The following is a 23,748-nucleotide window of genomic DNA, read 5'->3' as shown; positions in this document are numbered from 1 at the left end:
GTTGCATTTGTATTTCTGAGCAAATCTTCAATAAAAAAAAAAAAAAAAAAAAAAAACCTTTAGCCGCGAGGCAGATGGGTTATGCCAGCAGCTGCTGTATAATGATATTTAAATTCAGTTCTTTGAAAATAAGATGACCCCAATTTTTTAATGTATTTTTTACATTAAGTTTTTTTTAAGGAAAAAACACTCATATTCGCGCCAGTGTGCATAGGAGAATGACAGGCATATCGTAATACCAACAATCGCGGACATACCGAATGGTTTGATAATATAATGTGTATCATTACATCCCTATTAAACATCAGGAAATACTCTGCAAAAAGGCATCTCTACGTCTGTTAGAAAGAGAAGTAATGCATAGGACTGCACCAATATGGCAGTTCATATGACGTATGTTTGTTTTACGATGTGATTACTTATGGATGAGATTTTTAAAACTGATTCTTAGTGGCATTCAACGCCCCCCCTATTTTTCCATGAACAACAATTTTTGTTTCCTAGAGATTCGCGCCTACGGCATTCGCGCTAGTGGCTGCGCCCCCCTTTCCAAAAAACCTAGATCCGCTCCTGGTAGTGGTGCAACGGAGCCAGAGGTGGACATTTCAGGTCCAGAAAGTAAAAATCCAAACCAGGATTTTGTTTCAACCAACCAGCTGAGTACTATATGGCTGTGAATCTTTATACTCAGCAGGTTGGTTGAAACAAAATCCTGGTCTGGATTTTTACTTTCCGGACCTGAAATGTCCACCTCTGAACGGAGCACTGTTGATCCGTGATCCGAATCGATCCCTCTCCACGATTCGGCACGCACGTGATCCGAAGATTCGAAAAAAAAAAGTTCCGCTGTATGGTGCGCGTGGTCAGTCTGTCAAGCGATAGTCATGGCCAGCAGTAGCGGTCCAAGTGTAGGAGCAGAGGAGCTGGAGAAACCTCCAGCATCACTTAAATCTCACGTGTAGGAGCATTTTGGCTTCCCCGTTAAATATATTGATGAGAATAGGGTGGTGGACAAGTTTGTCGACAGTGTGGCACGAGGAAGCCGTATGAGACTTGCAACACGTCGGGAATGGCCGCTCATTTGATACGACATCACCCTTGTGTGACAGGAGCTAAGACGAAGGCTGCGCAACAACCGCTGATATACGCGGCATTTAAGCAGCCCTTTTCTGCCCAATCCGACCGGGCTAAAGCTAATACAAAAGCTATTGGGGTGTTTATAGCTGTTATAAGCTAACGTCTGCTTTACGTTTTTTCTTCTTTTTTGATGATGTGGACATATAAGCTAGTTTTTATTTCATTCTCCATGTTCAAAGTAAGAAAAAATGACACCTTAAATTGCATTTTAAGTTGTTGTTGATTGTGTCCACATTAAAGGAAATAATTATCATGCCATATATTGCACCTTAATTTGTTTTTATATAATTGCGTGGAATGAGTCTTGAGTTGAATGTTTTTAATGGGCAAAAAATACTTAAATAAATGGAGAGTTAAATTTGTCTTGTCTTTTTTCTTTTTTTGCTGATCCGAAAATTGATCCGATCCGTGACTTAAAACCGTGATCCGATCCGAACCGTGAGTTTTTTGATCCGTTGCACCACTACTGAAATGTGTCAACCACCTAGGAATTGAATCTGACTGATTAGATCACTGGTAACACTGTTACAGATTCAGGCAAGCTACTAAACCTCAGTTGTTCTTGAATATTTGTAAGTACTTATGTATTTCCAAGGCCTAACAAGATTCCCATTCTCATGAAATAAGAACATAGCATGATTCTACCACCACCGTTCTCCATCCAAGGGATAATTATTGACTGGGTTATTCTATTTGTTTCGTCTGTAGTGAACACAGTTCATTGTTCTAAACTTCTAATGTGGTGTCATTTCATGTCATGATCACAAACCATTAGTCTAGAAGATTATATATCTGTGAGTAAAGTACATTTTTTGAAAATTCTTCATTGAGGTCTATTTTATTCCATTTTCATCACTATCAGTTGTACAATAATTCGTTATAATACTCCCAAATGGATTTAACTTTAATGTATTTTGGTGGGAGTGTGTTAATTTATGGATGCCTGTGTGACTTCATATCTGTGGAAAGAGAAATGCCAACAATTTTGTTGCCCATCAGGAGTCCTGCTCAATGACTGTTAATAATTACTCTCTTGGTCAGAAGGATCACTCTAAATACAAAGTCAAGATGGACTGCCACCATAAATGTAAATTAGCTGTCTGCGCACTTGAAGCTGGCTTGTTTAGTGTTGGTGGTATAAAGGGAAGTCAGCAGAAACCCAAAAGAGCCCAAACCATTGACAATTGACTTGGAAAACACAGGACATACAACCAGCCTCCTGCCTGACAGCCAATAAATCTGTGTAATGTGCAGCTCGGGAGAAAAACACAATGGGCAGCTCAGCCCTGGGCTGATTTAATCCCCCAGCTGTTGGGAGGCCTTGTTTCGAAAGGGAAAACAAGTGAGATATAAAGGGAGCTGGGGGGGGCGGCCATCATGCCCCGTCCTCATACCAAACGCCGGCTAGGCGCTGGCTGAGGCATTTACTCTGAGAGGGGTAAGAGAAAGATCTCAAGTGTTCCCCACAGCCACATCCATCTGCATGCTCTTGTTCCACCATGAGGAACGACGGCAAGAAATACTGTGAGAATGACCTGCTTGTCCCTTTGCGAGTCCCCTTGTGCGTACGAGAGAGCTTTGCAGTCAGTATAAAACACCTACCTCAACTTACGTTAAATACACTTTCAAATTAATATTTGCTGTGTGCTTAATTATGAAAAGTGAGAACTGCATGTTTCGGAATGTAATGTGGCTGGTAAGGATTGACTCATTTTGGGCCGCAGTGGCGGGGGAGAGGGGGGTATGAACAAGGACATGTAATTCCTCTTATGCCTCATAATGAAAATGGATCTGTCCAGGCGCTGAACTGCGTGCGGCTGAAATACTCATTTATCACCCTTGTCAGCCACAGGCCTGTGAAATTAGGTGACCAAATTAGAAAGGCACATGGTCACAGGTGATCACTATTGTGTTAGTCAGTGTCCCCTGGAGACGAGGACCAGGCCTACAGCGGCTACAGCAGCCATTAGTGTACATTAAAGAAAAGGGCTTTGAATGTGGCTCTGTGTGTCTAACCCTACTGGCTGCTAACTGCAAGCTTTTATAGGTAATTTCAAGGAGCAGTTACATCTATTTAGAATTCTGCCAGTGAATTTGCCAATTCATTCATTACTGCCTCCAGGGATTGCATTTAGCTTTCACCATGGATGGTGATGTATGGCGTTAGCAAAAGTAACACTGGCTTTAAAGGTGGTAGCAGCTTTAATGTTTTTAGAAAAACAAGAGGTTAGACAGCATTTCTGTCGTAAAAATATACGTATGTTGCTGTGTAGTTTAATAGAACTATAATATGATTAGGACATTGTGGAATGAATATTTTCCCATAAACACCATAGGCCTCAGAATTATTCTGTCACTGGAGGTAGAGCATTAGGAATTGAAGTCTCTCCTTCACATATTCATATGTACTCTGTCATGTCCAGTTTTGCTGCAATACCCAGAAAAACACCACATACACTCACCTCAAGGATTATTAGGAACACCTGTTCAATTTCTCATTAATGCAATTATCTAATCAACCAATCACATGGCAGTTGCTTCAATGCATTTAGGGGTGTGGTCCTGGTCAAGACAATCTCCCGAACTCCAAACTGAATGTTAGAATGGGAAAGAAAAGTGATTTAAGCAATTTTGAGCGTGGCATGGTTGTTGGTGCCAGACGGGCCGGTCTGATTATTTCACAATCTGCTCAGTTACTGGGATTTTCACGCACAACCATTTCTAGGGTTTACAAAGAATGGTGTGCAAAGGGAAAAACATCCAGTATGCGGCAGTCCTGTGGGCAAAAATGCCTTGTTGATGCTAGAGGTCAGAGGAGAATGGGGCGACTGATTCAAATTGATAGAAGAGCAACTTTGACTGAAATAACCACTCGTTACAACCGAGGTATGCAGCAAAGCATTTGTGAAGCCACAACACGCACAACCTTGAGGCGGATGGGCTACAACAGCAGAAGACCCCACCGGGTACCACTCATCTCCACTACAAATAGGAAAAAGAGGCTACAATTTGCACGAGCTCACCAAAATTGGACAGTTGAAGACTGGAAAAATGTTGCCTGGTCTGATGAGTCTCGATTTCTGTTGAGACATTCAAATGGTAGAGTCAGAATTTGGCGTAAACAGAATGAGAACATGGATCCATCATGCCTTGTTACCACTGTGCAGGCTGGTGGTGGTGGTGTAATGGTGTGGGGGATGTTTTCTTGGCACACTTTAGGCCCCTTAGTGCCAATTGGGCATCGTTTAAATGCCACGGCCTACCTGAGCATTGTTTCTGACCATGTCCATCCCTTTATGACCACCATGTACCCATCCTCTGATGGCTACTTCCAGCAGGATAATGCACCATGTCACAAAGCTCGAATCATTTCAAATTGGTTTCTTGAACATGACAATGAGTTCACTGTACTAAAATGGCCCCCACAGTCACCAGATCTCAACCCAATAGAGCATCTTTGGGATGTGGTGGAACGGGAGCTTCGTGCCCTGGATGTGCATCCCACAAATCTCCATCAACTGCAAGATGCTATCCTATCAATATGGGCCAACATTTCTAAAGAATGCTTTCAGCACCTTGTTAAATCAATGCCACGTAGAATTAAGGCAGTTCTGAAGGTGAAAGGGGGTCAAACACCGTATTAGAATGGTGTTCCTAATAATCCTTTAGGTGAGTGTATGTACCACTACAGTAATCTTTAGGGAAAAAATGTGATGGTTTGATTCGACTTTCCACTTCTTTTGACCCATCTATTAACCAAAGGAATATCATAAAAATTTACCTTACAGGAACAAGGAAGTTACAATGTCTCAGATTAACATTATGGATTCTGGTGCATGAAAAATTATATTAACTGCTCATGGACCTGTTTCAAATTCAGAGTGACTGTGTTTTTTCTGTGTTCATCCCTGGGTTGTGATTAAATACTTTTAATTCTCCACATTGTCAAGTTTTCTGCTTGGAATGATTTAACGTTATTTATTTGCCATTGTTTTGTTTGTCAGAAATGCATTTCCCTATTTTACTCTTGCACCAATGAAATGCCTTTCACATAGTCAGAGGGACAATAATAGCTTCTTGGTTGATCCCCATGAAGACGGGTAAGTCCGCAGGACATTTGAGACTAGGCAGATATTGACTCTCCCAAGCATCACTGGAATTTGATCCCAAGGACAAGCCTTATAGAAGAGGCTCTTGTGTTGTCTTTGACTTGCACAAATGATGCAGGGTCATCACCTCCCCAATTTGACGATTCTATATTTTCTCCTTGGCATAAACTTTAACCCTTTAAATTCCAAATGGCTACTTTACGTGTATGAAACTAATTTGTGTACAGGTCAGATGGGTGTGGGATTTTTCAATCCAGTGCAGGGTCAGGATATTGCCAGGTTTTTAAGTGAGCATGCTGCACTGGAATTCTATTTTTCCTCACTGTCGTAATTCCATAGCATAAGATTCTTCATCCACCATGATCCATCCATCCATCTTTTGACGACTTGTTTGGGTTTGAGTGATGGGAGACCTGGATCTTACATATACCTTGGACAGGATGCCAGTTCATTTGATGTTTTATTATTACTCACATCTGATATGAAAGATTATATATAATTGGTTTTTAAATACTAATGCTAGTTATTTCCCTTTCAATATCTTCAATGAATTTACCATTGCTCTCCAAGGTGAACCCCTGTATAAATATTCTGTTCTATGGGGGAGGAGTTCGCAGATATTTTCTACACAGTCCTTTTTGAAGGTTTAAGCGGTTGTGGACAAGGGGATTTGACGAAAGAGGTGGGGAGTTGTGGGTTCTGTGGAATTGCTTTGCAGAAAAAAAACACATCCCCATTTCAGTGCACTTGGTTTCATACCAGTTTTCATAGAATATGCTACATAAATGATGAAGAAGTACTTTGCATTTACACATTTACAGGCCATATGGAGGTAGCATGAGTAACATTTTCATAACCCCTGATCTACAGTAATCATATTTCTAAAAAGAGGTGTAAATGAGGTCGTATTATTCATATGTAGGTAGTGAACTTCCTGGTGCACAAGATTTAAATTCCTATTAATATGAGATCCTTATGTAAGTAGGGTGTAAGATCATTATTGATGCAAAGTTGGGAAATAGTTTTACAATATTGCATATTAAAAATTAAATATCTACAAATAAAATTAAACGAATAGCTTTCGAAAAGCATGAGACTTCTGCTTTTTCCCATGGGAACCCATGGTAACATGATCGCTGTTTATAATGAGAGCTGAGTCAGATCTTTTCATAGCTACAGCATGCATCTCCTTCTGCAGTGCTCTTGGGGCCAACATCAAAACACACTCGCATTATATGCAGCATTTATTTAATTGCTGCTTCTGTGTTGCTTGCTAACTGTTACATTAGTTAAACAATCTGTTATTCAGTTCATGGGTTTCATAGTATATATCACACCCATGAAAATCATAAATGGACTAGCAGCAGAATATCAGACTGCTTAACTTGCCTTAATTCTATAATTAGATTTTATTTTGTGATAAACTGAAATATGCAAAAATACGTAATGTTACTGAAGGTGATCTTTCTCGTGGAAAGAGTTGTTCTTTACATTCGTGAAATGTTTTTGCCTTACATCTGGTTTTGACTGAAAGCATTCGGAAAGTCTGTCTTGAGTGGCAGCAGGTGTGTGTGTGTGTGTTTGTGTTTGCACGTCACTGGCTTTGATCCCGAGTCCCATCTCTGACTGACACATCATGAGTCATCAGCTCATGTGACATCTGTAGTTGCTCTCAGCAGTACGGGGGATGTTTTTGGATGTGCAGCAGATGTCAGGTGACCCGGCAGTGGATTGTACCAGGTCTGGAGCTCTCAGGCACCCATATGCAGGCTTCACAAACAAAAAATGCTACACAGGGGGAAACTATTCATACTTTTAGCCGGCAGGCTGGAGGAACAGACAAATTATGCAAAGGTGAGTGTTGTAACAGAGTCCTTTGCAGCCCCGTAAGGCAGAGTGATTATGATATAATGGCTATGGTGTTAGGAGTTGATATGATAATCTGATATGATAAAGTACTGTATAAAGCAACCGTTGTGGTTCTGTATTTTTTGCTAATGCAGTGTACAAGTTATACAACTGTGGGTGAAGTTAATTGTGGATTCATAAGGATACAGTACAGTGTGACATTATCTTTGAAAAAAAAACCCAATACACTTCAAGGTGGTTTATATATCTGGCAATTATAGATCAAAAGTGCCTTACTTATTTGTACATTTTTTCTAGCTGCCTGATTTATTGCTGTGGGTTACCTGAACAGCACCACAGCAGATATGACCCAGCACGCGTTCAGTGCCAAAGAGCCCCAGATGTAAATAAGCATGCAACTTGCTGGCCTGTCATTTCATGTAACTGCCTGAAACCGGCAAAGAAAACTGTAAGGGGGAAAGAGAGTAGCTATGGGAGGTGATGCGAATAGAACCATCTGCCAAGTAAATAAGAGATTTGTGTAATTCCTGAGTAATGTTACAAAGTGCATTGTGGTGATATTTCAAGATGTCCTATCCAAATCAGAAGCTTGGCAGTTACGTATTTTCAGATCTAATTCTGTGACTGACTTTGCCATCTTTTGTGCCAAGCAAGGCAAAATAAGGCCTATTCTCATAAAGTCTTTTCTGTGCACAGGCAGTTTATGTAAGTTTATGAATGATTGAGAGAGATTGATGCCTGTTCAGAGGAACAGGAGAATTCTCAGCCTGTCCAGCTCCTGCCCTTGTTTAATTAATGAGAGGGATTGTGTCGTCACGGCGACAGAGAGAAGGGTCTGAAGTAGGGCCGGGCAGTTAGTCAAGTTTTAATTTCAATTATGGATTTTGGATTCCAGCGATTCTCAAAACAAAATAACCAAGACAATCATTGTTGTGCTGCATTTCATTTCGCAGTTATGCTCCCTTTTTGTCTTGTGTTATAAATTTAACACCCTCTTTCCAACCCTTTTTATTTGTTTCTTTGTTGACTTACAGTATATTCAAGTTCAAGCAAATCCACTGCTAAAAAGCAAGTTTTTCTAAAAGTTCAGTAAACACATGATATTTCCATAGTCAATGAGTAATTTTGTTAAATAACTGTGATCTTACTATTAACCAAAAATAATCGTGATTATGATTAATAATCGAACAGCCCTAGTCTCACAGCTCACTGCATGTGTGGGGACACTGAAAAGAAGCTGAACTGCTGATTCTGATTAGCAAGGGAAAACAGTCAAAGTATTGTGACTTTGGGCACAAGGGCAGGTGGAGAGAATTATCTCTGATGATCGCAGTTCCTGGTGTCTGCCTCCTAGGATGGATGGCAGACATGGCTCCCTCTCTGCACATCCAGCAGTTATAAATCGAGAAATAGCACTGAGCTCAGTCTCAATATTCAGCAAAACCTAAAAATGCATTCTTCTATTGCAGTCGGGGGACAATAACGGGTTGATGGAAAATGACCCTTATCTGGTTATATGTTAAGCATCTTGGGACAGCCATGTTGGGCGTTATATAAAAATGAATTGACTTGAGGGGGCCTGGGATAAATTGGCATTCCATCCAGGTCATGGCCTGGTCTTGTGCCCTGTTCTGCCCACAACTCTCACCAGGATAAGTGGTTGCAAGACGGGTGGATGAAATGAATCAAAAACTGAAAATAAGTGTAAATGTTATGGAAGGAATTTCACTGACCCTAAAATGAGGCTTTGATTTTACCCTGATGATAAAGACATCAAATTCTCTAGCAGACATCTTGTCTCGTTTTCTTCTCTTGGTACGTAACACACCTCCGTCCCACACACACGCAACTCACCACACCATTCTGTACAACCAAACTCTAGATACAGTTATAACAGGCAATGAAATTCTTCATTAGTGCCTTGAGAAATTGCATAATTTGTTATAACCGGAGTGAACTAGGTGAGTCTTTGTGTTGTATGTCATTGAATTATGTCCATGGTAAAATGACTTACAAAGGAGGAACATTTAAGTATTTCAAGTAGTGAGCTACGTTACATACTTTTGCAAATTGTATGAGAATATATATGAAAAGTAAATTTTAGTAAAACCTTTTTTTTCTGATTTACAACAGCCTTTAGGTTCAGAAACACAACTGAAATGACCCATTTTGCCATCTGAGGTAAGATTAATATATTGTTTTAAAGCAAATTTTAATACTGGTTTGTTTAAATGCTTAATTCTAAAAATATACTGTAAATGGATAGCCGTCATTAAAACTGTATATTTTCTTGATATTGGAAAATCGACTTTCATGTAGATTGCTTCTGTGGGAAATAAAAATATAGTAATTAAATGAAATCTCAATTCTTCTTACAACTGAAAATGACATGCAGTTAGGACTGTGTCCGGCTGAATTAGTACATCTACAACATATCATGTAGTATTTAGTGAATTATTCTGATGGTTTTGTGACTAATAAAAATAAAAAAATTCTATTGTGTTTTCTACTCCGGATCATCCAGTGTGCCAAATCAAAATGTAAAATCTACCACTCAGCACTGCGAAGGGATTAGGCTCGCAGAACTATATGCCCGATTTTCCAGCTCTTCATTTGAAATCAGTAGATGTGTATGATTTCAGATGTTTCTTTGTTCAATCTATCACTCCCCCCATCTGTAGGGGTCACTGCTGAGCCGCCTCATTCTCCAGACTGCAAGATGCTTGTCTGCTTGACAGCGATTGAGTCACAGAGTGTGAAACAGCATATTTTAACACACATTTGTTAATATATTTTATAAACATGCCTCTTTTTTTTTAAGCAGAACCATTTGGCTGAAATCATTTAGGGGAACAGCGCTTTTTTGTCATCTAAAATGATGCAAAAGGTATGGGAGTCTTTAAATTTGTTCTTAATTGCTTGTTTTTCTTTTTGGTTTGCGTTGCCATTTTCTGTAGTGTTCAAAGAGGTTAGTCACAAACATTCTTAAATGGCAAACATTTATATTTGTCTTCAAATATATCTTTGAGTTTGGGAAAACATTAGTTTAATGTGGGCCTATTAAGCTAGTCTGCTACTTGGTTAGACCTTGATTGTTTGTTCGTTTAGCTTAGCAACGTGTCTTTCATTTTTAATAGCCTGACTGTTAGCTCCAGGGCCTATTTACTGTTAGAAATAGCACAGTCACCATTTTGCAATAGAAAAGTATATTGGTTTGGCGAGTATTGAGAGTTTTGAGATGGGATATGAGCTCAGTATTTACTTCTGGGAAGAATTTTTATATTTATGCTTTATTTTCACCAGGAGCGTGATGTTCTGTGACATGTCCGTCCCACTCGTGTTCATTCTTTGACTTGCCTTGAATTTTGCTGAAGTTAGTTTTACTTTCTGTCTTTCCCAGCGGCAAACCTGGACTTCCCCCGGCAGTGTGAGCTCCTCGCGGGGTACCATTGTCCCTGGATCCCCAGCAGTCACCATTGTGGTAAGACGCCCCCCCAAGGACTAGGACTGATTGTCACACAAACCATTGGTGCACTACTGGAGACCTTCAAGCCAGATACTCTAATGATGCTTGGCTATGAACATAGTAGCAATACTGCAATCTGCATAGTTGACAGGATGGATGAGAATATGCAGATCTTGCAAACTCAAAATGTTATGTATTCTAGTTTATTTCTGTCTTGCATCTTCCATGGATTATATCATTACAGCAGTATATTCAGGGGGAATTTTGTCTGTTGTGCATGCCTGAAGCGTACAGTAAGCATTATGCAATCATTGTCTTTCTGTTATCCTATTTCCAGGCAAAAATTGACAATCAGGTCATCGGATATAAAGATTTGGCAGCCATACCGAAAGACAAAGCTATACTCGAAATTGAACGGCCAGACTTAATGATCTACCAACCCCACTTCAGCTACGTGTCTCTGGACAAATCAGATGAATTGCCTAGCAGTAGAGAGGTCAGTAGGTTTTGCAGAAATATGTGGTTATGATAGATAGATATCTGCTTCTTTGTATTTAAGGAATTTAAATCTCTTGTTTAACTTGACTGCATTTATACTATAAGTAAATGAACCTACAAAAAAATCGCATTACATGGATAGCAGGAAAGAATACAACATTTGAAATGGGAATCAATAATTGCTGAGAGTGTTTTCAGAATCTCACAAAAATATATATAATCTGTTAATAGCGTTAAAATGGTCAAAATAAAAAATGTTTTGATTGAAATAAGATTATCAGAGAAATAAGAAAAATGATTGTTCATAATGAAAATGCAGTGAGGAGGAAATATTTCAGCAGTTATTTTAAGGGAAAGACCCACCTCCAACTGCAGTGCTGCCATCTGTAAGGCTTTTCTGTGCCATGGAACTGTAAAGACAGACATCTTTTTCACTGCAGTCGAATTTCGGGGTTGATGATATTTAGTCCTGTGCTTGAATTATTATTTTTTTAGTGCCCTTGTCATTTTACTGTCACTCCTGAAAGCTGCCGCTGTTTCATATTTGTCTGATCTGTCATAACGCACTCAGATGGGTGTCATGCCTGGGCCAGGTGCAGGGCAGGTGTCTATTCCAAGTCGACCAGGATTGCTCTCTGAAGCATGCATTCTGAGACTGAGCCCCCTACAGACCTGTAGGCACGGAGATCGCTCATTGCAGTTTATGGCAGTGTTTATATTAAAGGGTTTATATTGGAAATGGTACAGGCCTATGTAGTTTGCATGCTGTAGATGTTGTGTGGTGTTTTGTTTGGAAAAAGCCCAATTAGCATAATTTGAAGATTAATCTGTCTAAACATTTCTTTATCTCTTCTACCTTCCTCTGCTTCTCCTTTTGTTTCTTGACCTTTTGTCTTCTAGAGATCCATGTCACCCCGCTCGATCTCGCCCCCACCCTCTCCTGAGGTGAGACAAATGGCCCCAGTGCCCCAAGAGGAGTGATTATGGATATTAATGCACAGGATGTCCGAGCGAGACAGACTTTGTTGCCCCCTCACTCTTTGAGCATGGCAAGAGGAGTGCCTTTCCATCTTGTGTCACCCTTTAAGCTCTACCTGTGTGTTAATGAGTCAGTATCAGAATAGAGAAGGCGTGAGCTTCATTGATTGTTTATGAATGTAAGAGTAAGAGTGCATGATTTAGTCACTGAGTAGCATTGTGGCTTGATACCTTCAAGGTTGGAGGTTTCAATCCTACTTACACCCTGTATGTGGACTTTACGTGTTCTCTCTATGTTTTATGGGTTCCCTCTCAGTTCCGCAAAGAAATGCAAGTTACCTTATTTAGGATCTCTAAATTTCCTACGTTGTTTGTTTGTGTGAGTGTGCATGTACCCATAGATGTACTGGGTGTAATCCAGCCTTGTGCCCTGTGCAGAGTGGTATAGACTTCATACCACAGTGAACCAGACCAGCTTAGGTAGCTGGAAACTGGACAGACGGAATAGGTGATTGAATCGGAGTGTGGTATTTTTGGGCATACGTTGTTTCATCAGAGGGGTGTATTTGAAACAGTGAATGAACAAAATACTGGACCTATGTTACCACTCAAAGGTGGAAATGCCTTATATTGAGACTAAAGGTTTCCCTAACCAAAAAGTGTAGTATGTAGTTAGGTTAAAACTGATGTTTATACAGTTGGCTGTCACACTCTGGGGTGTATGTTCCCCCAAATATTTAATTTGGCTTCATTAATCCCCCCAATAAAGAGACCTTTGCATTGAATTGTTGTGTCCCCCGGTATCAAACTCTCTTCTGTGTTATTGGTCACCCTGATATCAGTGTGCCGGCTCACAAGGTAATAAAATGCCCATTTTTAAAATCATAGACAGCAGCCAATGAGGTGCACCTGCTGGTAAAACTTATGAGAGCTTGTAATGGGGCTCCATGAGTCCTACGGCACCGAACGGTGCATGGTGGGCCGAAGGGGGCAGACACATTCTCAGCAGGCTTCGGGGAACAGACTGCCTCTCATGTTCTGTGGCAGAGCTCCACGTGCAAGGAGCCCAGAGAGGGCCTGGAGCCGAAGTCCCCAGCAGGGTCGTCCCCAGCCCCCGTGGTGCCAAACCGCGGAATAAGCAGTACAGTCCGTCCTCTGCAGCACTTCCACAGGCCCCAAAACGGCACCAACATCTACAAGAAGCCACCAATTTACAAACAAGGTTTTGAATTTTTTTCACATTTTAATAGTTGATTAATTCCATCTGATAGCACCTTATATTACTTGCTTGAGTATTAAAATAGTCCTGAGAAGGGCTGGGTTTTATACACTCCTTAAAGTGTGCGGTAGTACCTGCTTTCACGCTTGACTAGATCTTAGTATATTTTTTTTTATGCCCACCTTTGTCTTGGTCTAGATCTGTTGGTGTCGATTCCGCAGAGTAAACACATAGAGGACCTCATCATCGAGTCGTCCAAATTCCCTGCAGCACAGCCTCCTGACCCCAACCAGCCCTCCAAGATTGAGACAGACTACTGGCCCTGCCCGCCCTCCCTGGCTGTTTTGGGTAAGCCTTCACCCTCTGCCCAGGTGTCTGTGGGCACTGTGTAACACCAACAGAGGTGTCTATGGGCACTGTGTAACACTAACACAGGTGTCTATGGGCACTGTGTAACACCAACACAGGTGTCTATGGGCACTGTGTAACACCAACACAGGTGTCTATGGGCACTGTGTAACACCAACACAGGTGTCTATGGGCACTGTGTAACACCAACACAGGCGTCTATGGGCACTGTGTAACACCAACACAGGCGTCTATGGGCACTGTGTAACACCAACACAGGCGTCTATGGGCACTGTGTAACACCAACACAGGCGTCTATGGGCACTGTGTAACACCAACACAGGCGTCTATGGGCACTGTGTAACACCAACACAGGCGTCTATGGGCACTGTGTAACACCAACACAGGCGTCTATGGGCACTGTGTAACACCAACACAGGCGTCTATGGGCACTGTGTAACACCAACACAGGCGTCTATGGGCACTGTGTAACACTAACACAGGCGTCTATGGGCACTGTGTAACACTAACACAGGCGTCTATGGGCACTGTGTAACACCAACACAGGCGTCTATGGGCACTGTGTAACACCAACAGAGGTGTCTATGGGCACTGTGTAACACTAACACAGGCGTCTATGGGCACTGTGTAACACCAACACAGGTGTCTATGGGCACTGTGTAACACCAACACAGGCGTCTATGGGCACTGTGTAACACCAACACAGGCGTCTATGGGCACTGTGTAACACCAACACAGGCGTCTATGGGCACTGTGTAACACCAACACAGGCGTCTGTGGGCACTGTGTAACACCAACACAGGTGTCTATGGGCACTGTGTAACACCAACACAGGCATCTATGGGCACTGTGTAACACCAACACAGGCGTCTATGGGCACTGTGTAACACCAACACAGGTGTCGATGGGCACTGTGTAACACCCAATAGAGTGGTCTCTGCTCTAACCTTTGCCTCTTCTTTCATCCTTTTGCACTCTGCACTGCATAACGAGGTGATGTGTTTTCCTATCGAGGGCCGGTAACAGTGGTAGCAATGGTACCCTGTGGCATTCTACCGTACCGTTCCTAGCTGAAGCTCTTGTGCTTCGCCTGGCAGGAGTGTTGGCAGACTCCCAGTATGTGGACGCTGTCAGCCTGAGGGCTTTGCTGTGTAGACCCAACATTACCCAGCAGCCACTGTAGCTCTGCGTTAAACCCAATGAGGCTTCTGGGTCCTGATGGGCAGACAAGGTTGAGTGGGGATGGTGGTTACCCCCTTATCTCCCCTCACAGAAACAGAGTGGAGGAAGAAGGCCACCTCTCAGAAGGGGAGAGAGGGAGACCATGAGGAAGGGGATGAGGAGTATGATGACGGGAACCTGATGGAGGACATGTGGAGGCTGCAGCAGCTGCAGAAGCAGGAGCTTAACAAGGTACAGTTAAGGCCTGGCAATGTCAACTTGGGGACGTCTGGGAAAATGAGAAGGATAAGGCGAGTTCGCATTTGACATAGCTAGAAATGCCAACATTAGGACATACAGCTTCCAGTTTAATATGTAACTCTTTATGAATATGAACTCTTTATATATATATATATATATATACACTCACCTAAAGGATTATTAGGAACACCTGTTCAATTTCTCATTAAAGCAATTATCTAATCAACCAATCACATGGCAGTTGCTTCAATGCATTTAGGGGTGTGGTCCTGGTCAAGACAATCTCCTGAACTCCAAACTGAATGTCAGAATGGGAAAGAAAGGTGATTTAAGCTATTTTGAGCGTGGCATGGTTGTTGGTGCCAGACGGGCCGGTCTGAGTATTTCACAATCTGCTCAGTTACTGGGATTTTCACGCACAACCATTTCTAGGGTTTACAAAGAATGGTGTGCAAAGGGAAAAACATCCAGTATGCGGCAGTCCTGTGGGCGAAAATGCCTTGTTGATGCTAGAGGTCAGAGGAGAATGGGCCGACTGATTCAAGCTGATAGAAGAGCAACTTTGACTGAAATAACCACTCGTTACGACCGAGGTATGCAGCAAAGCATTTGTGAAGCCACAACACGCACAACCTTGAGGCGGATGGGCTACAACAGCAGAAGACCCCACCGGGTACCACTCATCTCCACTACAAATAGGAAAAAGAGGCTACAATTTGCACGAGCTCACCAAAATTGGACAGTTGAAGACTGGAAAAATGTTGCCTGGTCTGATGAGTCTCGATTTCTGTTGAGACATTCAAATGGTAGAGTCAGAATTTGGCGTAAACAGAATGAGAACATGGATCCATCATGCCTTGTTACCACTGTGCAGGCTGGTGGTGGTGGTGTAATGGCGTGGGGGATGTTTTCTTGGCACACTTTAGACCCCTTAGTGCCAATTGGGCATCGTTTAAATGCCACGGCCTACCTGAGCATTGTTTCTGACCATGTCCATCCCTTTATGACCACCATGTACCCATCCTCTGATGGCTACTTCCAGCAGGATAATGCACCATGTCACAAAGCTCGAATCATTTCAAATTGGTTTCTTGAACATGACAATGAGTTCACTGTACTAAAATGGCCCCCACAGTCACCAGATCTCAACCCAATAGAGCATCTTTGGGATGTGGTGGAACGTGAGCTTCGTGCCCTGGATGTGCATCCCACAAATCTCCATCAACTGCAAGATGCTATCCTATCAATATGGGCCAACATTTCTAAAGAATGCTTTCAACACCTTGTTGAATCAATGCCATGTAGAATTAAGGCAGTTCTGAAGGCGAAAGGGGGTCAAACACCGTATTAGTATGGTGTTCCTAATAATCCTTTAGGTGAGTGTATACAGTATATATATATACACACACACACACACACACACACAAGACATTTACTGGAGGCTTTACCAGTCCTATTGTATATATATATTAATCTTGTATTAGATAAGACTTAATCATTCCAAATAATGAATCCTTGTCACAATAAAATTACAAACATAATGTAAGAAATGGGCAGGAAGCCTGATGTATTGTGACCACAAATGCTCAGTAGGTCTTAAAAATAGATCCGCAGTGAATGTTTTCCTATGGCAGACTTTCTGCAGGGGTCTGATACAACGATTTATCTCTCAGATCCAATCCAACCTCGGGAAATTAATTTTGAAGGAAGAAATAGAGAGATCAGTTCCCAATCAAAAGAAAACTCGCTCCCTTCCGGATAGGACTCCCATGCACCTAGGTAAGTATGTTAGTGTTTGCTTGCTCATTCGTGCTTATTTAAATGTGTATGTGTGTTTGGCTGTAATCTGTACAGGGAACTTTCCCTGAGGTTAATTACCTCAGTCCATTGTCCTGCATTAGCATCTGAATGAAATCTCAGTTTCATTAAGTGACACTCAGTAATAGGAGATTGATTCTAATACCATTATTGTGTAACTCATAACTATTTGGCTTTGTCCATGTTGGATGACCTGCTTGGGGCATTTTGTGTGTGCAAGAGAGGGCCAAGTACAAAACAAACATTTTTACTGTGCTCTGAGTATTCAGTGAAATGTATAGAATGAGTACAGGCAGAATTAGCGATGCTGTTTCCTGCAGTACCATGCAGAGCGTAAATGCAGGTTTGTGTTGCGGAGGCTAAGCCACAGAGGACCCCTAAAGGTCAGTGGTAGTCATTACAGATATGTGGTTAACCAATCATTTGTCACTGTTCACAGACTGGGTGCTCATCACTTGATTCTGCAGTGGATCATGCTTTTATTTATAAAAGTGATCAAATTTAGTATTTCTGTGCCTTGTATCTTCTATGTGGATTAAATTTGATAGTTATCACTGTTATAAAACGTTTTCACCTGTCTTACTTTTCAAATATGTTTCATGGGAAAATTGAGCATTATAAACTGGAAAGTTGAGGGTGTGGCCATGTTATTTAATGCAAATGCAACAATGTAATGTAGTAATGTAATAATTGGTCACGTTAATGTAGTAATATTTTAACAACAGTCTTCAAGTGGCATCCAAATCTTGTACACATCATAAAACCTGAAGCTTGAAAACACTTTCATTGATGAATGATAAATGTTACAGAATATATGAAAATAATACAGAATATACAAGTATACATATACCCATGTAAGATGTTATGTTTACAGTAGAGAATCAGAAACCTTGGGAATATTTTTTTAGCCGCATGTTCTGTGTAATCCTCTACTGATGTCCTTTTTAAAGACGCTACCAAGTATACTTGCAGCGTGTGTCAAATTTGAGATAAATACTGAGGATTTTAGGTTGCTTTACTGTAGGCTACTTCAAATATTAATTGAAAAACAGACTACCCAAATTTGTCACAACTTTGTCAGGCCAGCAGGGGGAACTAAGGTGGCTTCTAGTAAAGTTTCTTTGTATGCATAGTTATTTTGTGGTGGGAAATGCTCATCAGTACATCATTTCATGAAAGTGTGCTGGGTACGATTTCTCTTTAATTGATGTAAGTAAGGGATTGTCACAGTCCATTAACTGAAATGGAATAGGGAATTGTTTAGCGAGCGTTTATCTGGCTATTTCGAATTTCCTCAAGGGCTGCCATTTTTCTATAAATTAACCTTTCGACTATTTTATCGATTGGTCGACGACTATAAACGATTCATTTTCCTTGAAAAAACAACTTGACCGTTTAATTTCAGTTAATTTTCTATGTATTCTGATGTAGCAGGCAGACAACTTTATGGCTGTAATAATGAGTGTATTTAGCAGCAACAAGGACAAAATACATTAAAAAGCTCTCCATTCTAATGCTAATTTAATAAACGTTAATAGACAGCACTTAGGGTGTTTTTGCCAACTCTGGCGGTCCATCGTGACCGTCCCGAATCGCTCCTTTGTGCTTCCTCTTCTGGTGCTCGTGCATAGCGCTAGTGCCGCTAAGGTATGACATCGAACTTTGCACAGTGTAAAACCACCTTTTTGTTTTGTTATAATTTGAACTACTCCCACAATTACGTAGTGATATTAAAGGAAAATATTTGTTATAATGGATTGAAGCATTTTAGAAATCATATAAGTAATTTTATTAAAATAATAATAAAAAGTGCGTCGTTTAAAATATTGATGTCGACGCATTTTCAGCTTCGACGTAATCGACCACGTCGACTAATCGCAGCACTAGTTCCCTCAGATGATATATTGTAATTAAAAATCCAAATTTATTCCAGATAGACATTATTTTAGAAAAGTGTTTCAGATGATATGAGAAATAAATGTAGAAGGTATATCCACTTTACTGTACAGAGTGCTATGAGTTTGCCGGACACTTTTCATCGTCTCCCTGCAACGTAAAGGTTATGCCTTTTATTGTCTGTGTAATTGCTGCTGTAATGCTCAAATTTCCCTCCTGCAATTAATAAAGTATCTGTCTGTCTTATGTTCAAGCCAAATATTTATGTACTATATATGGATACAAGTATGCATATTTCAGTCAATATCTTCACAGAAAGTTTAATACCAAAATTTCTTCAAATATTTGTTTAAATTATTCTGTGGTTTATTTGTAGGTGACATTTCCTATGTGTTCTTTTATATCTTTAATGCTGGTTTGACTGTTAAGTTACTGTATCTTAGTTGCAGTCCTCCATGGGAACCGTTGCTTAGCAACCAGGAAATGTTTGCTTTCAGAGTTGTTCAAAATATGGTATTTTTTCTGATTCTCCTTTATAACTGAGGCACCAAATTACACTCAGACATCATCAGCTAGATTGTCAGCAACAGCTTGTTTGCTAATCAGTGATCAACAGTATCAGATACTATTTTCTTTGGTACATCCTTTCTCTCCCTGTGTTAGGACAAGCTGTCAGCCCCTCCTGATGATAAGGTTTTGCGGCTATCTTTGTCCTGAGTTTGCATATTAAGTGTATGCGCTTGTGGGATTTTCACGATGGACTTTTGCATTTATAGCGTGCCTACGGTGTCATAATGTCGCTATAACCTTCCTATAAACTGCATCAGATAGTCATGATATTACTGAATATCTAAGATGCCAGTTGTGGATTCAAAGATGAGGAAGGGGAGACTAAGTGCACATGGATTGTTTCTGCATCACAAATCATGCATTTTTCAAACAGGGATTTTTTATGTGGGGTCATGCACTGTTGAGCGTCATGTTTCAACACTGGCAAAAGTGCTGACGTGCTTGTTTTTATCCAATCTTGATTTCTCACAGGGCCATCTTCCAGAGCTTCCAAATCCACCTCTCTTCCATCATGCAACAGAACCGGTTTAACTCGGGTGGGTAGGATTAGGGTACCCTGAGGCCATAATTTAATATGAAACCATCTTTAGCAAGTTTTTCCATGCAATTTTCCTAGAATATATAGCCCATGCTGTGAAACTCTTGCTAGTAGTTTTTATTGTTTTTTTTTTTTAAATATAAAAGCAATTTGTTGGTAATCAATATCTCAATATTAATGGTACTAAAGAGACAGTGTATAGAACTGAGAACCGAGGAACCGAGTTTTATAAGCATCCTTCTGTATGTTTGTAGCTCCAGTCAGATGAGTTCTCACCTGACAGCGATAATGGAGGATCATCAGGTATGACAGAACAATCTCACCAGTGTACTTCCCGTGTCGCTTCACCAAAATAAAGTGATATATTCAAGCTTTCTTCATCAGAACTGGTTAGGCGCATGTTCAACTTTGTAAATCGCATAGATGTAATATCCATTGATCTATGCATAACTGCAGGTTATTTAACAGTATGATATGATGGTTTGATACCATGTTAGGTGATGTCCTATTGTTCTCTGTTCTTGTCATTTAGGTCTTCAGGTAAGAATATTATAGATATTTCTGGCTGCCAGCACCATCAGTTGTTTCCTACGTTTTCATTTTCACCTGCAAAGGTTGATAGTTCAGGTCCGGAATGTAAAAATACAGACCAAGATTTGTTTCAACCAACCAGTTGAGTACTCTGAGACTGTGACTCCTTATGCTCAACTGCTTGGTTGAAACAAAATCTTGGTCTGGACTTTTACGTTCTGGACCTGAAGCATCCACCTCTGTTCACTTGTTGATAGTGACATTCATGTGAGGCTTTCGATTTCCCCCTCACCCCAACATCCATCCATCATGAGCAGTGGTAGCGATGTCCCATGCTTGGTGCCAGTCTCCTGCGCTTTCTTGCATGGTGAAACTCTGCAGCAAGAGAAGAAAGGGGGCGTGTTATCTATATGCTTTGTGCAGTTATACTGTACGTAGTGAGAGGTGTGTCTGATGTGGGGGTGTGGGGGAGCATTTGTAGAATGGAGAGGCTCAGAGGGGGAAAGAGCAATCTCACTGCCCAGTATGTTGCAACAAGAGCTGAGAAGGACTTTGTTAATGCATTGCCTAATTAATCCCATATTCTCAAAGTTTTCTTATCCCAGTGTGATACCTGCCCTAGCGCACTTTTTCTCCTGGATGTTTCCCCACCCCAAATATGCACATTCATTTAATTTCTTTATCTAGTTCTTCATGCTTAAACGTTGACTTTAGAAGTATAAAGGAGGACAATGAGGGGCCAAGGTTTCACTTTGGGATTGAATTCTTTGTGGGGTGCTTTTGCTCATCAAGTGATCTTCAGGATTTTGTTTGAAATATTGTATCTGAAAAAGATGCATATCTATAAAGACTCTTTTTGTGCCACTTTTTTGTAACTGGACCAGACAGGACTCTGTCAGGGTGCAGCAGTGCTCTTCACAAGGTGAAATACTGGGTAGTGTTTTGAGTCAAGGCTGCTGCCTGTTAAATGGATTATGTGGGTTTTAGCAAAAACAGCCTGTTGATTGTGATGCATGGTTCTGTTTCCTCTTAATAGATTTATCCCTATGGAATGCTCATGGTGACTCACAGAGGCCAGAGTAAGCTCCCCTCCGACGTTGACCGAACAAAACTTGAGGTATGGCGGTGAGGAGTGTTAGCTCATTTCACTGATGAATCTCAGACATAACCATTTTTACCGTATTAAAATATGCTTTGAAATTTCTTGGTTAGAGGTGAGAAATACAGAACTTGAACTGTTAGTAGCAGATTGCAATCGGGATCTCCATAAAGTCTGGCCTGACAGCTGGAGATCACCTTCCTTTGTGATGCATGCTTAAAATTGGATAATCATCTATACTGAGCCCATATCTGTAGGGTTTAGGGATATCTGATATGTAGGCCCTGTTTGATGTGTTTTGTTCCTCTCTCCCTGCAGCGTCACCTGGCTCCAGAAGAATTCCTGGACGTGTTTAAAATGTCCATCGAGGACTTTGATCAGCTTTCTCTCTGGAAACAAAACGACTTGAAAAAGAAGGTTTTGCTGTTTTAGCGAGAAGAGACTTACTCATGAACACAGACTACCGCACGTCTTTGGAAACACATTCAAGAAAAGAATCAAATACAGAAAATATCAAATGCTAAACTTGGAATGGAACAAAAGTCCCATTCCTGAGTCATAGTCACCTAAAAATCGACTATCGACAGTTTTAAAAACTTAGGGTCTAGTAGCTGTGTCTCTTTCTCATACTACAATAGCAACAGAGGATCGTATGGATTGTGCAAAAGCCTGTCGAAGTGACATATCTTCTGACTGGTATTATTCAAATTGGTACCAACAAAGAAATAAGGTTACCAACACTTACTTGCTACATCCCACAGGCAGGGAAGTGAGTTCAATTATAGACCAAGCTACTCTATTAGTCCTCATTTTATATCAGAGCAGCACTGCCACTAAGACTTTAGCGAGGAAAACTATTAACTTACTTCTCAGTATATTGAACCGAGCAGCTGGGTATCAGTTAACATGCAGTACACTTCTATTGACATTGAAATACCAGCAGAATTAATGGGCTGATTTACTTGACCCTGTTTATTCAAACATAGAAGAATGTTTTTGAATTGTTTCTCAGTCATTTTGATAGTTTTCGTTTCAACTAATCTGTTTTTGGAAGTGGTGGAACTTCAGATAGATGCATTTTGATTCCTTTCCTAAAAGAGCTGATGATAGACTATTCTATATTATTACTATTTAGCTCCAACAAAATTGCACCGTCTAGAAATCTGCAGCTGAGTTTTTGGCTGATCTGCATTAGCATGTTAAACCTTCACTGATGTTAGTCTCAACTAGTGTCTTCAATATTGTTCTACATAGACGGAGCCTGACGTCTTAAAGGTACGCAGGACACATTGTCGGTGCCTACCTTTATTACCTGTCTGGTCCTATTGCTACAATACCTGCACATTTGTAAGCACCTTTAAGGTTTTTTGCTTTTGTTTTGATGAGGGCAGTGTCGGTATTGATTTGTATCACCATAACAAGCGCAATGTCTGCATCTGCAGCTCTGGCTACTCTTCTGTTATCATCACTCATTTACTTGTTTACTGTCCAGATAGACAAAAAAGGATTTGGTAACTTATGAGTTTGGAGTATTTCTCCATCATATCTGCACAGAAGCAAGTTCTGTGCATCATTCGTTTGTTCTTTGTAGGCAGTTTGTATTTTTTTATGTAGAGAACAGCATGAGTTTACAAAAGGCCTCATTTAAAAGTATTGATAGCTATTGATGGGGAACTACAGGTTGTCTTTAAAGTCATTGACAAGGGCAAAAAAGTGATCACAAACGCTCCACTCACTGGGGAAGTCAAAGAAGCACAGATACTTGCAGGGATAGGTCACTGTGGTGTGTGTGTGTGTGTGTGTGTGTGTGTGTGGATGGGATCCATGGGCGGACCACAGGGGTTACAGGCCAGATGGGTGCCCCACAATCTCTACATCATAAACCCTTTCAGCTACGTCCTTGAGAAGCAATAGTAATTGATATGTTCCCTTTTGAACTTATTTTCACTGGTATGGAAAGCAGAGCATAGTAGGGCAGCAGGATTCATGTGAGGGAATGTGCCTTAGTCCTAACCTACCCCTGTCCATTGGCTGCCTGACAGGGGGGGGCGGGGTGGAAGAAGGGGGGTGGGGGGGGAAGCGTGGGTAACAGTGTGGGCTGTGGAGGTGTCGCCAAAGCCAAAACTCTTCCCGAAGATGCGATGGGTGTTTGGCTGGATGGGAGGAGAAGACAGTGTGCCAGCTCATGGGATATGGGGAGAAGCACCACGCACATTCAGGATTCTGTGG

General features: G+C 41.0%; 1 protein-coding gene across 10 annotated transcripts in view; it reads left to right on the top strand.

The window, feature by feature from the left end:
* Window positions 1–22,954, top strand: part of LOC111857514 (dematin) — a 35,716-nt gene extending 12,762 nt beyond the window's left edge. For 4 of the 10 annotated variants that reach the window (XM_072704440.1, XM_072704433.1, XM_072704434.1 and 1 more), the window contains 13 exons: window positions 9,249–9,296; window positions 9,937–10,002; window positions 10,516–10,596; window positions 10,919–11,077; window positions 11,980–12,024; window positions 13,105–13,279; window positions 13,475–13,624; window positions 14,919–15,058; window positions 16,741–16,846; window positions 19,823–19,887; window positions 20,144–20,192; window positions 21,457–21,537; window positions 21,838–22,954. In XM_072704440.1, the coding sequence (XP_072560541.1) occupies window positions 9,991–10,002; window positions 10,516–10,596; window positions 10,919–11,077; window positions 11,980–12,024; window positions 13,105–13,279; window positions 13,475–13,624; window positions 14,919–15,058; window positions 16,741–16,846; window positions 19,823–19,887; window positions 20,144–20,192; window positions 21,457–21,503 (1,029 nt within the window). In that variant the 5' untranslated portion in view covers window positions 9,249–9,296; window positions 9,937–9,990 and the 3' untranslated portion in view covers window positions 21,504–21,537; window positions 21,838–22,954. Of the gene's footprint in view, window positions 1–5,100; window positions 7,101–9,248; window positions 9,297–9,936; window positions 10,003–10,515; window positions 10,597–10,918; window positions 11,078–11,979; window positions 12,025–13,104; window positions 13,280–13,474; window positions 13,625–14,918; window positions 15,059–16,740; window positions 16,847–19,822; window positions 19,888–20,143; window positions 20,193–21,456; window positions 21,538–21,837 lie in introns of those variants that run through there. The other 6 variants (XM_072704427.1, XM_072704429.1, XM_072704417.1 and 3 more) reach the window with 3 other exon arrangements.
* Window positions 22,955–23,748: the final 794 nt, after the last annotated feature.

This window comes from Paramormyrops kingsleyae, chromosome 2 (genome assembly GCF_048594095.1).
Source record: "Paramormyrops kingsleyae isolate MSU_618 chromosome 2, PKINGS_0.4, whole genome shotgun sequence".
Classification (NCBI taxonomy): Eukaryota; Metazoa; Chordata; class Actinopteri; order Osteoglossiformes; family Mormyridae; genus Paramormyrops; species Paramormyrops kingsleyae.
The sequence above is the reverse complement of the archived record's forward strand: the minus strand, read 5'-3'. Positions and strand labels throughout refer to the sequence as shown.